General features: G+C 41.8%; 1 protein-coding gene across 1 annotated transcript in view; it reads left to right on the forward strand.

Annotated features, from left to right (window-relative positions):
• MAN1A2 (mannosidase alpha class 1A member 2) overlaps positions 1–7,729 on the forward strand; it is a 153,794-nt gene extending 146,065 nt beyond the window's left edge. The window contains exon 13 of the mRNA XM_075764110.1: positions 2,933–7,729. Coding sequence (XP_075620225.1) covers positions 2,933–3,065 — 133 coding nt within the window. The 3' untranslated portion in view covers positions 3,066–7,729. The remainder of the gene's footprint in view (positions 1–2,932) is intronic.
• Positions 7,730–17,724: the final 9,995 nt, after the last annotated feature.

Genomic DNA, 17,724 nt, shown 5'->3' on the forward strand with positions numbered 1-17,724 from the left:
AGAAAATTTTACTGGCTTCAGGTTTGAATCATTTCCTGCTAGTGGGGCAAAAAAAAGTTTTATTGGAGAGCTGGATATTAGATGTTTGACATTGATGTGATTGGCATAGCCAAAGCAGGAACTGGTATCACCTTGAGATAAAATAGAGAACATAAGGTCAGGGTAGCTCAAATGGCTATGAAAATAAAGACAGAAGGGTTGGGTGTGATGCCATGAGGATGTGGTGAGTTGACCCTGGCTGGGGCCCAGGTGCCCACCAGAGCCACTCTATCACTCCCTTCATTCACTAGACAGGGGAGAAAAGGTATAACAAAAAGCTTGTGGGTCGAGATAAGGACAGGGAGAGATCACTTGTTAACTATCATCACGAGCAAAACAGACTGAACTTAGAGAGAAATTTCATCTAAATTTATTACCAAGCAAAACAGAGTAGAGGAATGAGAAATAAAACCAAATCTTAAAACACCTCCCCCCACCCCTCCCATCTTCCTGGGCTGAAATTCACTCCCGGCTTCAACCTCCGCCCCCTCCCCCCCTCAGCGGCACAGGGGGATGGGGAATGGGGGTTACGGTCGGTTTATCACACGTTGTTTCTGCTGCTTCTTCATCCTCAGGGGGAGGACTCCTCTTAATCGTTCCCCTGCTCCAACATGGAGCCCCTCTCACAGGAGACAGTCCTTCACGAACTGCTCCAGCATGGGTCTCTCCCACGGGGTGCAGACCTTCAGGAGCAAACTGCTCCAGCGTGGGTCCCCCACGGGGTCACAAGTCCTGCCAGCAAACCTGCCCTGGCGTGGGCTCCTCTCTCCACGGGGCCACAGGTCCTGCCAGGAGCTTGCTCCAGCGTGGGCTTCCCACGGGCCACAGCCTCCTTCAGGTGCCTCCACCTGCTCCGGCGTGGGGTCCTCCAGGGGTTGCAGGTGGAATCTCTACACCCCCTCATCCTTCCTCCATGGGCTGCAGGGGGACAGCCTGCTTCACCACGGTCTTCACCACGGGCTGCAGGGGGATCTCTGCTCCGGCGCCTGGAGCACCTCCTCCCCCTCCTTCTGCACTGACCTTGGTGTCTGCAGAGTTTCCTACATCTTCTCACTCCTCTCTCTGGCTGCAAAAGCTCTAACTGTTTTTTTTTCCTTCTTAAATATGTTATCACGGAGGTGCTGATTGGCTCGGCCTTGGCCAGCGGCGGGTCCATCTTGGAGCCGGCTGGCATTGGCTCTGTCAGACACAGGGGAAGCTTCTAGCAGCTCCTCACAGAAGCCACCCCTGTAGCTCCCCCTGCTACCAAAACCTTGCTATGCAAATCCAACACAGAGGAAAATGAAGATGTCCCTCAGAAGAGGGGCATAAGATGTGTATTACGGAATGCCTGCTGTGATCTTTTCTGCTGTTGATGATAACTTCTGCATCTTCATTCCCTTCAAATTCAAAATTGATACCTCTCCTGAACATGCATTGTTGCTGCTCAGGTACTTTGGCTCATCAAACATACTCGGCAATTTATGAGAGTTTCAGCAGTATGAGTGGCAAGAAGGTAGTTGTTGAGTGGAAAGGAGCAAGGCGCATAAATAGGTTGTGTAAGTTATTCAAAGGAAAAGCATGAATCAAATGAGGAAGGTGAATTTGAGTAAGATGAAATGCTGCTGTCATGAAAAAGAGTTTGGAGAGCTGCAGAGGGAGAAAGCAAGGTAGGAGTAAGGAGGAAAGGCAAGGCATGACCCTTTAAAGACAAATGAAAAATGTGGAGAAAAAGACTAGACACGTGGGACAACAATCATCTCGGCAAGAAATTTTTATCTGTAAACAGTTAATTGGTGAGTATAGGAAGAAAAAGTAGAGCTTCACTGACTGGGTTGTGCTGTGGATACAACTGGCAAATAAAGGCAGTGGGAGAATGATCAGGCAGAGACACACAACTGTAGACAGTAGACACTGCCAGCATCTGGTTGAGACAGAGTGAAGTAACAGCAGCCTCACAGAGCGAAGGGAGAACAATGTGTGTGCGCATTCTGGACGTGACAGAGCCCACTAACGGGACTGACACCCCTTCCTTGTCACGTGCTGCTAGAGCTGTCATTTTCTGGATAGCCAGAAAACACGCCATAGCAGAAGCTGAGAGGTCCCGTATGCCCATGATGTTACGCTTGCACTTGCACAGTCAGGTTTTCTGGAAGAAGGGAAATGCCTTTTGAATTTTAGCAATTGAGTTTGGAAGCCTTGACAAAGATCCCTGCAACCACCTCCTACACAGTATAACACAGCCATATTCAAAAGTGTGTGTTAAGAAAAAAGAACCAAGAAATACTGTTCTTCCACGTGTGTCCAGAAACCTTAACTTTGTTACGTGCTTCATTTGCTCTGCATTGCTTTATAACATACAACATTTATGAATCCCTTCTGCACAATATATTGGCCCACTTCCTCCCACCAGAAGCCGAACCAGCTTCCAGCACGGTCATGACAAGTCAGATACCTGGTATGGCTTAGTGGCTTCTCTTGTGCTTCCTTGAAATCTTTTATTTGGATAAAAAGTATTAGTCATTTCCAAGTGGGTTTATTCTATTAAGAAGAATTTTTTGCCAACTACTTCTCTACTCCCCTGTCCCTAAAATCCTTGTGCTTGTTGTCTTGATGTTTGTTTTACATCATTGCAAATCTTTGAAAGGAGTCTTGAAAAACAAAAGTTACTTGGAGAGATTAAAATGCTGTCTTTATAGCAACTTTTCATTGAAGGGCTTGATCATGATAAAAATGACTTTTCAGATCATTATAATATGGAAGGTTGTGTGGGTGCTATATAAAGATTGAAAGAAACTAACTTAGTTATAGCTTTAACTGTTGACTGGCAGGGCATGAAGCTGTTGTGTTGCCCCTTCCTGTCTGTTGCTCTGCTTTAATACCCACCATTTTTCCTTTGTGTCTTGATATCTAGGTATTTGTATCTGCTTTTCTCCAATGATGATCTTCTACCATTAGACAACTGGGTTTTTAACACAGAAGCTCATCCTCTGCCTGTTTTACATTTAGCCAACACCACACTGTCAGGAAATCCTGCATATCGATAAAAACAGCTCTGTGAAGAGGAAAAGAGACTGTTTTCAGCTCTGATTTGTTTACATGGACCACTTGAGACTTTAAGCAGGAGAGGAGACAGACACTTGATAAAACTAGACCTCCGAGTCAAGCAAATAACCGGCGTGAGAAACAAAGCTCTTCAACATACAGATAAGTTAAAACTGAAAAAAAAAAAAAAAGTTCTGTTTTATACATGACCAAAACACGTTAGTGTGGTATTTGCAGGACAGAGACTTCTTGCGCTTTGAACCCTAGCAAGACATGGAATCTACTGTTTAATACAAACGCAGCAGCATAAGGAAGAAGAGGCTTTCCCGCCCAGGGAGAGGAACTTGCTGCTGCTGCTGTTGGCTGTTGCAAGGAACAGCAACATACAAGTCAACTCTTCATATCGGGTGGGTTCCAAATACCTAGATTTTCTCTTTCTTTTCTTTTCTTTTTTTTTTTTTTTGTTTGATGATGGCATGATCAAAGCAACAACAAAAAGCAACACCTCTGCACCAGCAGCATCAGGATTTGAATTTTTTTCTGTACCTGTCTGAATTTTCTAAGAAGCATCTGTTTGTCCCAGACTGGCAGCCATTCTCAGGTCCTCTAAGCTATTAAAACTAAACTCTAAACTAGAAAAACTATTGCCTCCTCATTTTCCCTTTTCAAAATAATGCTGAAAGATCTGTGTTATATGCTTACATCCAAAAAAAAAAATTCATAAGCATTTGGTTTGTAGTTCACTCTCAGCAATGTGGGCTTATTCATTTGGCAAGCTACAGTCACAGAGTCTGGAGCATATTGCAGGGGTAGGAAGGATCCTGAGTTCCCTTTCCTCACAAATCCTGTCACATGGAAAAAAACATTCTCTTATTAGTCCTGTTTCTTTTAGCTAAACAGAGATGACAACATGAGAAAAACAGTCTCTCATGATTTATTATAACAGCATACAGTATATGGCGCTTAAAAATGCTCCCCTTGAGCTAAGCAGCAGAAGTTGGTTGCTTTATATTTTTCCACATGACTGGGATTTTTCCTAAAAGTTAAATTTCATCCTTTGGATACTATTCATGGAACGTTCTTTGCAGGTATGTGTCTCACAGAAGCCCAAAACTGCCTTTGATTTAGTTTACAAAACTTTTCTTCTCAGTGCTCCAGTACAAAGCCAACATGATCTTCTTTGGAAGCATCATCTCTTACATATGAGTGGAAAAAGAAACAAGAGTCTCTTGTTCCATTAGTTTATGAGAAATGAGATGCTGTTACCTGCATGTTTTGTTTTTTTTTTTTTCTAGGCTAGGCTAGACAGTATCACTTAAATGCAGTCTGCTTCAGTCTTCATTTATTTGCTAAAAGAAGTTCTGTCTTTTCAAGTATATCTCAATCTCTTTTTTTACCATTGTTCCAGAATCCTTACAGCTCAAATTATTCTTTTTATTCCCCTTTATAGCTCTCATATCCTTTTGCTATGATGACTGACCCCTTTGCTCAAAAAGAGCTGTGAGATGCTCCTTTCCCTCCTAATTAGCGCACAGGTTGAGTCTTTAAAAAATCTTTATTGTGTTTTCATACTGAAGTGAGTTGAAGAATTCAGTGAGCTACAGCAGTACGGCATCAGATCTAAAGAGAGTGAGTGCTATTTCTCCCCATCAAAAATGTTTATATATGAAGTTTTATATATAAAAGCTTTTCTCTCCATCATATTATAATATATCTGACTGTACATTATAGTAGAGTCCCCCCCCTAAAATTTTTCTTCACTCGTCTTTCACACTTAGACACAGAAATCATCACATCATCTAAGAAAAAATGCTATCATCAGATGCCTTTTTCCAGACAGTTACTTTAGTTTAAGAGGAGGAAGACATAGAGCTTGGAAAAAACTCCAATTTCAGTGGTTTTACCTTGATACTAGTCAGTTACTGTAATTTGCAGCAGTATCTTAGAAATAATTTGAGAACTGATAAAGTAATAGATACAGTAAATAATACTGATTCAAGTAATTATTTAAATTTAGAAGTAGCTTAATAAATGGATTCTTCTTGCTGGTCCCACATTAATTTATTTTTCTAATTAGTATTCAGTTACTTACTGAAGAGCTAGTAATTTTCCATTTTTCAAAGTTCAGATACGTTGTGTTTTCAAATTGAGTTTTTTCCATCCCATGAGAACTGTTACTGGTTTAAAACTGCACTCGTTCTCCTAAACCTCTCTGGTTACAAAAGAGAAAGAGGAAAAGCAGACTCTTCTGTTTAATAAAAAAAAAAAAAAAGGAAAGAAAAAGGCACTTTCCAGCCCACATGTCCATCCCCATACACCTCCTGATAAATGCAGACGTAGAATGGCTGCCAGTCTGTTCAGAGAAAGGTCAAGGACAGAATTCTGGAGTCCCAGAAACAGCAAACTTCTTATTACTGTTTGCTGCTCTTCCATCCCTCTCTTGTGAGTTAAAGAGCAACCCTTCAAATTAATTCCTCCATGAATCCCAATGGGTTTACTCACTGCCACAGGAATGCTTGAATTGAGGACCTAAGCCATTTCATGTTATGGGATGGTATTTTTCTCAAAGCAGATGTACAGTACTGCTGTTTCTTCTTTGTGTAGACAAGCAGCAGGTACCAAATAAAGGACATTTGTTTCTCGTTTTCCAGTTGCCCCAACAGCTGTCAGTTTCTACTCTATCACTCTTTAAAATACAAATTATCCTTTTCCTCCAGAAGCTACTGATCTGCATAGTCTATCAAAAATAGTGCATTTTATGAACTAATTGCTGTGTCATTCATGAATCTCTCCATCCTGAGATTTCCTAGGGCAAGCTGAGTTTGGAGGTAATGGGTTCTGAGTGAGGTGGGTGCATAATAACCAAGCACCACGGATATTGAAACTTCCAACTGAAGTCACGTGCCCACGTTCTGATCTGAAGTAGGTTCTGATCTGCAGAATGGCATTATGTGCAACCCAAAGTTCAGACTGTTTTCCCTCTAGGTACATAACGTACAGTAGAATATTGTCATTTTCATTCTGTTGCTGCTGTCTTACCTACTTTCATGAAGATAGAGTGTAAATTTAAGCACAAAATGACTTTTTAGTCCTAGTTGTTTCTGAGTCTTGCACTGTATTCTCTAACAAAACAATCCTCGTTTTCTTTAGGTAGCTCTCCCATTTTAGCAATTTCTACAGTACCCTCTCCTCTTACAGGATAAAATAAAGAACAGAAAATCATGTACGTTTTTGGCACACTGGATTTGGGCAAGAGCCTGGAAATCCCAGAATTGTCTATTTCCTGTTTGCATGCAGTCAAAACAAGGATGTTCAGTTCTTTTCCTAATCCAAGCCTCAAGCTTGCCTGTTGGTCAGGATCTGCTAGCAGTACATTTTTTTTCTAGCACTTACAGCTTGACTTTTCAAAGAAGCCAGATTTCTGCAGCTCCCATTGACCACCCTGGAGCTGTGTGTGTCCTGCAGTCAAGAAGTCAACTTCTTAGCTTTGTCCCCTAAATAAGAACAAAACCCTTGAATGATATTCTGGGTGTTCATTTTGCTGCACAATATTGTCCTTAAAACTGAATGCTTAAGAAAAGTATGGAAAATAGTAAGTACGCTGGAGTAAAGGGAAAAGCAGGTAGTTCCCTGTGCCAGTCAACCTTTGAGGCTCCTTTAGCTCCCTACTCCAGATTTGTGGATCACAGTCTTCTACCTCCCAATCACTGATATATTCCCACCTAGCATTTTACAAGATTTGAATGTTGAGTATCTGCGTTCTGAAAAGTGAAAATAATTACACACTCCCTGTAATAACATCATTTAAGGTGAAAGGTCTACCCTGTGCTGACTTACAGCTAAGCAAAGCCCTGTCGGGCTGTCTTTTTTCATCCCCTCTTCTATCCCTCAGGAAATGATACTACAAACCTTCATAATGTGAGTCTCCCTAGTTTGACTAGAGAAGTGGTTAATAGTGTTAACATTGAAAGGATCAACAGTGTAACCTGGCATCCACAGAAAATGGTGAGGCAGTTTACATCTCAGGGCTGTAGTAACAGGCTCTTAGCGAATCGAGTCTGTTATGTACATTAATAAGCCTAGTCATGTTTTTAAGGGGACAAATAAGAAGCAGGCTTCTTGTTACCAGAGAAGAATGAAAGCAAGCTCTTGATCCACACTGTAGTTCAGAGGTCTGTTCAGCCCGATAAGACATCCCTCTTCCGCTCCTTGAATTTTGAGAAACAGTCTTCTGACTCAAGAGTTTGAATTGCCATACGAAGAGGAAACCCAAGCTCTTTTGCAAGTTATGTGCATACAACGGTAGCAGAGATGATAAGCACTAGCTGCTTCGGCTGTCAGCCCCTTCTAACAAACTGCTCTGTAATTGCCCAGAAAAGTTGGGAACCACCAAAGTCAAAGGAGACAGCCTGACTTGTTAATGGTGAATTGTTGCCTTTAATCCTAATCGCTTGGTGGGAGTTGGATTTGCATTCTGCCTTTATTCTTGCTTTGTCTAAAAGTGACAGATTATTTTTCCTCCAAAATAATAAAAGGGCAAAAGTCTATCTTCTGATGTGGAAACCTCCTGCCTCTGACCTGGAATCCTGCATATGTACTTTTTACAGATTAAAAAATAATATTGTATATAAAAAAGATTGAATAAAGAATGTCTTTAAGTGAAAAAGGTGCAGTTTGTGTCCTTTGCCTCCAATAGCAACCTCCTGTAGCATTGAACTGTGAAGCTGATCCTACTTCATAGGCTTGGTGGTGCTGCAGCCTTTCTTGCCCCTGCAGCTCTACTAGGACTTTGTCAACTTAAACATGTATCAAGACCCCCTATTGCAAAATTAAACCTCTGTACCTCTTGCTTACTTTGCGATTTCTACCCTTCCGTTAAATTTGTGTGCAAGTGACTAAAAAGTTCAAAGATTTTTAGTGATGAGGATAAAGGGGCTAGGCAGACAAGCAGTGCTACCAAATAAACTTAATTTTCTTAAGACACCAGGTTAAACCCCTAGCTTTTCTTGATATTAAATAGCCAGGGAATTGGACAATTAAGTCTGTCCATCCATTCCTCTGCCCTTTGTGAAAAGGAAGAAGTTTTTAGTTGTTTAAATGTTGTTCACAGGGAAACTGGTATGAAGAAATCTCTCTGAGTCAGCCTGTTTTCCCCCTGGACCTTTAAATTCACTGGAACTGCTGCTATAGCTTTCTGTTTTGCAGTACAGCAAGTGTATAAGCAGATTTGTTTTCTGATTCATGTTAACTGTAGGTAATTCTTACAGTCTGACATCACCCATACTGCTCATACGCGGTACCTTGTTTTCATGGCGTGCCGTGACTACCATCCTGTGCATCCTGTTTCAGTGCTTTATATCCAATGCCCAACCTTCCCAGGGTGCTTCTGCCTCAGGATGCAATGACCTCCATCAGTATCACTTCATAAGAGAAAATTGTTTCCAAAGCGCCATAATTCAGTGCAAGACATCCAGTTGTGCATTCAGCTGTCACTCCCTAGCTTTCCACGCAAGCGCTGTACGTTCATGATGCACCCAGCTTCCGACCGCAGTGCCGCTACCAAAGCAGCGTCTTTTGCATCCGTTGATCTTCCTGTGGTGTGCCCAGCCCTTAAGCCACCTCATTGAAATTCACTTCTTGCATCAAAACGTGTTTGCTGTGTCTACCCATGTCACACCGTCTCAGCCACCAAGCCCTAACGCACAAAACCTTGCCTCCTGCTCTAGTGCTATCAAGCTCTCTATCATTATGTGTAACATTTTGGCTTCATTACTGTCCTCACTGCTTTTCAAATGGGATCCTGTCCTTTGTGGTTGCACTGCATTGTCTCTACCTCTTCAACAGTGAAGTGTTTCACCCCTCTGCTTCTACCTCTTCTGAAACACACTTTATTTGCACATCCTCCATCCAAGGATAGATAGTGAATATCCTCTGTTATATCTCCTTTGGCACTCTGCCTGCGTGTAACCCACCCCCCTCTCTTCCCTTGTAGACTGTGATCGTGGTGCGCTCCTTCCTGGAGACCATGTTCCTTTCCTATGCATATTAATTAGCTGTATTTAAAAATCCTGAAATTAATCTTTAATGGTTTATTTTTAGCCTTCATCTTGTAGCTCTGGGAGTTGGTTTCTCTCAGTGCAAAGCCATAGGCATTCTGTGGGCTTTGGAAAGGAAACATTACTCAATTTGTGCCAGTTCACATATGGGATGTGTGAAGGTTGGTGGTGGTGTACTTTTTTAATATGAAGAGCAAGAGTCTTTTTGACAACAATATTTCAGACTGAGCAGACTCCCATGTGAAAAAGTTTGAGAAGAACAGCCACTCATAAAGCCCAACTACTTCCAGGTAAAAGTTCAGGGAAGGATTTGGGGAGGAAGAAAAAAGCACTACGTGTCTATGTGTACCAAGAGTTTCACTGTTTTCTTTCTTACTTGGTTTCCATTGTATAATTAGTTATAGGCAACAAGTGTGATGTCTGTCTGTAAACCATAGAGAGGAGGAGCTGCTGCATGACTGAGAAATAACATCATGTGTTGGTATGGGATCACATAGAAGTCCCATGTGAACTGCATTATGACACAGCTACAAAAAGGAAGAATGTCCCCAAGTCATTTCTTCCGCAAGCTGTGGCTGCGTATGTCTGCATACCGATTTCTTCACCAATCCATGCTGAAGCTTCAGCAAGGAAGTCAGTGGAGGAAGCCCCAAAGAGTACGAGCGGGTGCCAGCAGCCTGCTACGTCACCTGCGACACAGGCCTGTGCCCAAGTTCCAGGAGGTGAGGTGCAGGAAGATTTCTCATGTGGACAGATAGACCCATCCATGACTGGTGTGTGGATCGTGCATAGCATTCCTGTGAATCCCTCTACAGAGCTTCTGGCTTAACTTCAACAGTCTGTGAGGCCACAGAATGTATTTTGAAGAAAAGAGTCACTAAAGATGCAGAATGACTTGGGATACCAAAGATAAGGTTTTTCAGGGTAAGCAGATACTACTTTTTTATGAGATATATCGTTTTCCTGATGAAGGATGTATGGTACATCTCATGTAATTGAACTTCAGTAATGTATGCAATACTGCATCTTGATTAATTTGTCTTGAAAATGTGAAGTTGAATACAAGAGCTGCACAATGGATGGGAAAATGGATAAAGGAGAAACAATGAAGCATAAAATGGAGAAGGAAACTTCTGAGTGTTTTAGTGAATGTCACTAAATCCTGGTACTAGGACAAATCTGTAATGGCAAGAAGAATCTGTTTGCAGCAGAAGAAAGTTAGGAAGAATTGTCAATAAAGAGATCAGATCATCTTGAGGCCTGGAACAGCAGAAGACAAAAGAAATTTAAAAAGCCAAAAGGCAAACTTGTTCCTCCAGGGACTAGGAATAAAACCTTTCACTATAATCTAGGATGTTGTCAGTCCAAAATAATTAATATTGAGAAAGACCTGAATGTATAGTCAGCCGTAATGACACCGATCACCAATGCAAGGTGAAGAAAATAAAATGACATACACGGCAGGGAGGATGTTCTTAGGAATTAGTCCAGTCACTTACTGGATCAATAGAGACTGTCAACGTGCAGAACGAGCTCTGCCAAAGAGGCTCATGGTGTTGGCAAAGCATGCGTGCATTCAAAGGGTATTTCTAGTGAAACTAAAAAACTACCAGTGTTGTACAAAGCAGGATAAACACAGATACGGTGTATGGTTCTGGTCACCTATATTTAGAAGGGCTCATCTCAGTGGAACAGGTGTAAGACAGGTGTATTTAGGCTTGCCAGGGAATGGAGAGTTGGTGTCAAGAGAGGTGAGAAGAGTTTAGCCTGGCAAAATGGAAGACTGACAGAGGGGATAACTGCTGTCCACAAACATCCAAGGGGTTGATGATCCTGGGAGAGAAAAACACTGTTTTTCCTGGAGGACAAACCTGGCAAAAAAAACCCACAACAACAACAACAACAACAAAAAACCCACTTAAATTGATACCTGCAATATCTGAATCATTTCTGACAGTGAGGCCCTAGAAATAGAAAACATGTTGTTCTGCTGAAGAAAAGGATGATGATGTCTGGTTGCCTGCTATTTCAGGTACCTGAATGCAGGATATAGGAGGTCCCTTCCTGTCCTACATTCCAGAGCTCCTATGGGAGCTCTGTGCCTAGGGCTGAAGGTACAAAAGCCCTTTCCTTCGTGCTGTTACCTGGTTTTAGTAGAGGGCAAGTGTAAAATACCATTGGATCAGAAAAAAAGCCTTTCTTACCTACATGGATGGGAGTAATTGGTTTACATTTGCTGTGCTGGTTGAGTAACGATGAATAGAAAATCACCAAAATACTTGCTATTTTCTAACATGGTTATCCAAGTAGCTTTTGCCACTGGATTTGCTGTGGCTGAATCAGAAACAGAGTGCAATGTGTTGAACTACAGCGCTACCAACATAGGACACCAGTCTCTTTTATCTAAAAAATTGTTATTGAACAAGAAACGAGGAACAAGGAATATCATACTAAAATAGAAGAGCGGTACAGTCCACGAATAAAGTCCTGATGATTCTTACACAGCAAAATAAGTAAAGATCATCAGTACCCTCAGAGAGATAATCTCTGAAGATGCCATCTGTTGTATGCACTTATATTCTGTTTTTCCCATATTTGTATATGCATCTTTCTGTCATAAGCTTATCTTGTCCTTTATTTGGGTACATATCCCATTATTACCTGAGGTGCTTTATGTCTGTGGATTATTCCTATACTAATTAGTGTTTACATCAAGGGATTTTCCTGACAGTTCTCTGGCATTTTTGCAAGTGGACGCTTAGATCTGCACTGATGCATAGTGATGCATTTTGTACACTTTAGCCAGACAAATAATTTTAAAGAATCCATGCATTATTGCTGTTAAGAATGCTGAAATCTTAGAACTAGTGCTACTTGGGCAACCATTTATATCAACCTAATATTACAGTCTGCTAAAACCTTATGCCAAGCTCCTGTAAACTCAGACACTGTATTCCTATGTGTATCACAGCAAGATTATGTTTTCAGGTTCTCACTAGATATTTTTAAACTGAACTGGAAATTTTCCTCAGGAAAAGTATCCCCAAAATCTTTGAAAACCCACTGATCATCAACGTGTGGGATTAATTGTTTTCCTGTGAAGCAGACTTTTGGTGAGTTCAGTGACAAAAGGAAAACATTTACTGCCACATCCAGGAGACATTGTTACATTGATAAATTTTTTTAATTAGTTTAAATAATACACAAATACTGCTTTTCCAGGTGTGTAGTCTAAGTAAGCCTTCCTATATACTTTGTATATACTGCCTCTGATTTCTTCCAGTTCCTGCTCATGTTATTTCTTAATAGAGCAAAAGTCTATGGGGACGACACATCAACCCCTTCACAGAGCACAATGTGTAGCCCTGGAGATGTTCCCTCTGAACAGGTTATGTTCAGTGCCAGATGCTTGTTAGCTGCATCAGAAAGATGCTCTGCCCGTGTCCATATTTTACCTCTGCAGCAGAAATTTTTCTGCCACTTTGAGCTGTTGGGAAAGGGCACCGATGGTTCAGATGTCAGACACTCATAGTCTGTCTCCCAAATTCTGAACATCCTTCGCCCACTTGCCTGTGTAACACCTGATGCAGCTGACTCACCAGGAGGTGCAAAGTCCCCTGTTTCAGGAGGCAGCAAGGCTCAGCAGACCCAGCCAAGTGCAAGGGGTCAGCCCTGAACAGATGAGGAGATCAACACAAAGGATGGTGGTGAATTTGTGATGTGGGACGTGAATCGTGACTGTGAGGAGTCCCCCCTTCCTGGAGGGGAGCAAACATGCCTGACGGGGAGGGTCTGGTAACCCCTCGTGGACACTGTGGGATTTCAACTGGCTCCTGTTGAGAAAAGACTGTACTTTAGTTTTTAGCTGCTTGACAACCCCAATTTTTCAAAAACTCTGAGTGAGGCTGCAAGAATTATGAGATTGTTTCTAATAAGTTCAAGGATCTTTTTCCATGTCTTCTGCTGCATTAAGCCCACCTTGAGCACTGCTACAAATGCTAAAGTAAGGGCAACTTGCTTTTTGGAAAGCTAATTTTTTTGAACTTAAATCTGAAACAGACAAGGATCTTCATTCCCCAGACATACCAGGCAATTTCTTCTGTTGACTGCTCTGGTTCAAAGACAATTGGCAATATCCTGTTTCTAGTGAGACGGCTCACAGTAACCAAATACACAACACTGAATAACATGACATCCAAAAAAATGTTCTGTGAGGTAAGTGTGAGCCCCACAATTACTTCTGGGTTCTTGCACTGATCTTTACACGGGCAGGTTTATTTTTCCACTCCCAAGTGAATAATGAATGGGATTCATACATTTAGCCTTAACTCCATCGCCTGTAGTTCTTCCACCACTTGCTGCAGGAGTGCTGGAGGCGAGAAGGGAAGGGAGAAACTTGGGATTTTTTTAAACTCTGTACTACACATCTGTCTGCACAGAGAGGCCCATGCAGACTTCCAGTGTATTAGCCAATTCGTCCTCAGACAGGAATGGAAAGGTAGACAGTGGCACCTGGGTTTGGGAGATTCTTCCAGATGCTCTCTGGGTTGTGCTCTGGTTGTTCTGTTGTCACAGCTAAACATGGCATCACTCTCACTTAAGCAATCTTTAGAGAATGGCCAGGAGACTGTTTCTTGAAATAGATGCATCAAGACATTGCCCTAAAGCTACACTGCAAAATTTTGACTTGTAAGAGGGGTTGCAAATTACTCAAGAATGTTAGCAGGAGAGGAGGTGAGATGACTACTTGCATGAATACTGGACATGATATACTGGACTTAATCCTTTGGCTCTGTTTGTCTGAATCTACCGTACCCAGCAGCAGGTAGCTTGCACTGTGTTACTTGTGATAAAAATGCAGGCTTTGTAAACACAGAAACTCAGCCTGAGTCAGAATATTAAATTGGGCTTCACTGAGCAAGTGAGGGGAAACTATCGCTACAGATACCACCTTGTGGTAGTAAGAGGCACAGACGAAGAGCCAGCAGATTTAAATTGTGTGAAGCAAGCATCAATCCTATCGAACTCCATAAACTCCTTGCTTTCCAAGCAAAGGATGCCACCGAGGAGCGGCAGTACCAGACTCAGATCTCGCTCTGCCCGGTATGTTCTAGTCCAGGAGCTGCAGGAAGGGTACGGACAAGAAAAATCACAGGTTTATGCGGCACTCACCCCACCCAGTGGTCAGTCCATGACGTTCCTTGTCCAAAACGCCTTCCCCTGTGAAAGAGGGATGAGATCAAAATGCAGACCTGGTCCTCACACTGGGATGCCACCCAGTTCTGCCCGGTGGCCACTTTCCAGCTGCCTTTCCACTACAGCAGGAAGCTTTGCCCTCAGCACCTCTGCCACCAGCAGCCTGAGCGCAGATGTCCAGCATGGCGTTCAGAGCACGGCGCATCTGCCCGCTCCCTGCTGTCCCCACAGCCGAAGTCCAAGCACAGAGACACTGATGGTACAACCGGGTGGAGGAGATCCCATCTGGGGTCTATGTCCCACAGTGGGACCTAAGTTGCAGTCTATTGCAGTGCCTCTTGCAAGAGGTGATCAAGCTCCCACTGTGACATTTTCTTATTTCCCTTCCCTCATTTACAGCAATGCCATGAACAGAAGTACAAGGTAAATGAGATCACCACTAAAGTAAATATATAACTAGCAAATTTAAGAGGGCCGAGGACAGGTCCCTAGAAGCAAAAAAAACTTGAGCACTGCAAAACAACCACCTCAGCTGCTTTTTACAGGCAAAACCTACTATGCCATGCTCAGCGTCAAACAGTTTTCATGTCTTGATTATTCCTTGTGGCTGGCCAGGAAGACCACGTTGCTGCAGCAATACCTGCATGCCAAAGTTTATTTCAAGAGCCTCATAGACATCAATTACAAGATGGACGAAAAGAAGCCTGGCTGTCTTGAACATAGCAGTGGGTATGCACTGTTCCTTATGTTGTCAGCATTTACAGGTATGTAGAAGCCCAAGTACATGCAAAAATCCAGTGTGCTTTGGGTCTAGATTAACAAAATGCTTACATACCTAAATTTGCATGTGGGACTTTCAGAAAAATGTGTATCTAGTTCCTGCTACAATCACCACACTGAACAATTTGAGATGCAAGAATATTTGAAAAAGAAAATAGCATGTAATGAGAAACTGAAGATGCTCTATTGATTTAATTTTTTACAAAGGGATGAGATGATTACAGAGTATAAGTACCATCACTGGGAGGAACTTAAGAGTTCTCAAAAGCTTTTTATTCTAGTAGAAAAAGCATAACAAGAAATCAAAAGCCAGAAACTGAACCTTGACAAATCCAGACTGAAAAATAAATTTTTGACAGTGAAAAGACTTAATCACCTAGCAAAGTGATACCGTCTTCTTCCCTTGACACCTACAGATGAGGTCTGGATGCTTTTCCATATTATGTGTTTCAGCCAGGCCCAAGTTACTAGACTGAGTGGACATAAGGGGGTGAAAGTCTATGGACTACGTTAATCAGGCAGTAAGAATAGATCGTGCAATTGTCCCTTTTAGACAATTTGCCTTAAGAACTATTCAAATAATTTTTAAAAGGCTTGGACAACTTTCTGAAGAGTATCACTTGGTAATTAATCTGAGGAGATTAATGCTACAGCAGCAGTTTGAAAGAAAGGTCTTCCAACCAGGCTGAGCCTTACTGAAGGAGAAAGTCGTTGAGACAGGATGTGGGTGAGACACTGGGTTTGGAGTGTAATAGCTGGTTAACAAGCTAGGCAAACCCTCCTGTGTATCGACACCTTAAAACTCTGTAATCATGTTGTCTTGTACAAAAACTGAGAAATAACTACAAAGACTCATGAAGGCAGATGTATTATAGCTGCTCTGTATTAGCTGGTAAAGAGTCTTTTAGACTGAAAGGACTCTTTACACCTTTTTTTGGAAGCTCTAAGTGAAACTGCAACACGATGTGGTTGATGCACTCTAACAGCTGATGCAATTACAGAGGACATTGCAGAGTGAGACTGTGCACAGATACTTTGGGCCTCTAAGGCCGTGGAGCTCTGTGATGGGAACATAACGGCCCACCTGGAAAAGAGGTCAGCTCTTCTAGTTAGCACCAGCAGATGTATGAGTTAATGACTAAATGGGCTGCTGATCAAATTTTGTAGAAGCTTTTCCTGCCTTGCACCAGTGGACTGTCCTGGCATTCTTCAAGCAGAAGTGCTAAAAATGCTTCGGCAGTAAAAACAAGACCAAACAAACCCCTCAAAATGCACAATAAAGTGATCTGAAATGTTTGTGATATCTGCAGAATCTTCCAGAATAAAGTTATATTTCTAATATCAAAACCAGAAATTGCTTTGCCCTCATGTATTTTGTTTCCTTCTAACTTTCTAGGGTGGTTTTCCACACCTTAAGGCAGCAAAAAAAAGCAATCTTTCTTTGCCTCAGTGGTCTTCTACAATGCACGTTAAGCCTTTTGATGGAAGATACTGTATGGTGTACATGCTATTGCAGGGCAGTCCTTAACTTTCAGCCCTCATTCTCTACAGACCTCTTTCCCACCCATTCCCATGGCTGCAGTTGTGAGAGGAGACATGCATCCACTCATGCCAGGTGATGCTTGGAGAAACCAGGTTTGTAGACATACTTTTGGTGCCAAAAGAGTTCTCTGCATTTTTTTTATAAGGGAGATGAACTTGACAAGAAAAGCCTAACCCCACAACTCCCCAGTTCAAACCAGTCTGTTAACTGGGGGAACTTGACTGTCAGGAACCTCTGGTTATTTGACAATAGCCCCCCCTTCCTGCCTAATTGATACTTAGAAAATTGAGTGGCACCTGTCATAGGACCAAGCTGGAGATTTAACGTATCCTCTTTACTTTTGATTACTGTTCTTTTCCTTTTCTTAGATTGGTCCTCGACTACTTAATATTCAGTGCTTGCTACTAGCACTGGAGAGGTACATTTTATTTAAAAAATGTGAGAAGTTTAGTTATGTTAATGAGGAACTTCTTCTAGAAATGACAAACATCAATATGAAAACGAAATCCATGGCATAGCCATACCTGAAATCCGGTTATCCAGTGTTTTTTGAACTTAGATGGAGAGCTTTAAAGAGGAAGAAGAGTATTATAGAGGACTACAGAGGTCATGACGAGAACTGGTGAAATGAGGATATCTTTTGAAATGCATCCTACTGTACTCCCACTTTCCAAATTAGCTTTACAGCAACTGTAATCTATTACCTCTAGATGTACAAGTGACAGATTTTTCAGGTTAAGAGACCATTGTTACTCTGGTGTCCTACATAACAGAGGCTATACATAGTATTTCATGCTGTGATTCTGCACCAAGCCTATGAATTGTGCCAAAGCTTTTGTTTTTCTAAAAAAATCCAGTTTTGATTTAAAGATCATAATTGATAAAGTTAGCATTTATTTTGTCAATTTTATCATTTAGTCTGTATTAATTCATTTAACATCATAGTGTAAAATGAAAACTTTTATTGTTATTTGAGATCTGCAATGCACTCAAAATACCAACGTCATGCTTGTCTGACTATGGATTCTTCATAAAAACATGCTCATTGGTATTTACTATCCAACTGTCCTCCATTGACTGTTTCCT

Source organism: Balearica regulorum, chromosome 1 (assembly GCF_011004875.1).
Source record: "Balearica regulorum gibbericeps isolate bBalReg1 chromosome 1, bBalReg1.pri, whole genome shotgun sequence".
NCBI lineage: Eukaryota > Metazoa > Chordata > Aves > Gruiformes > Gruidae > Balearica > Balearica regulorum.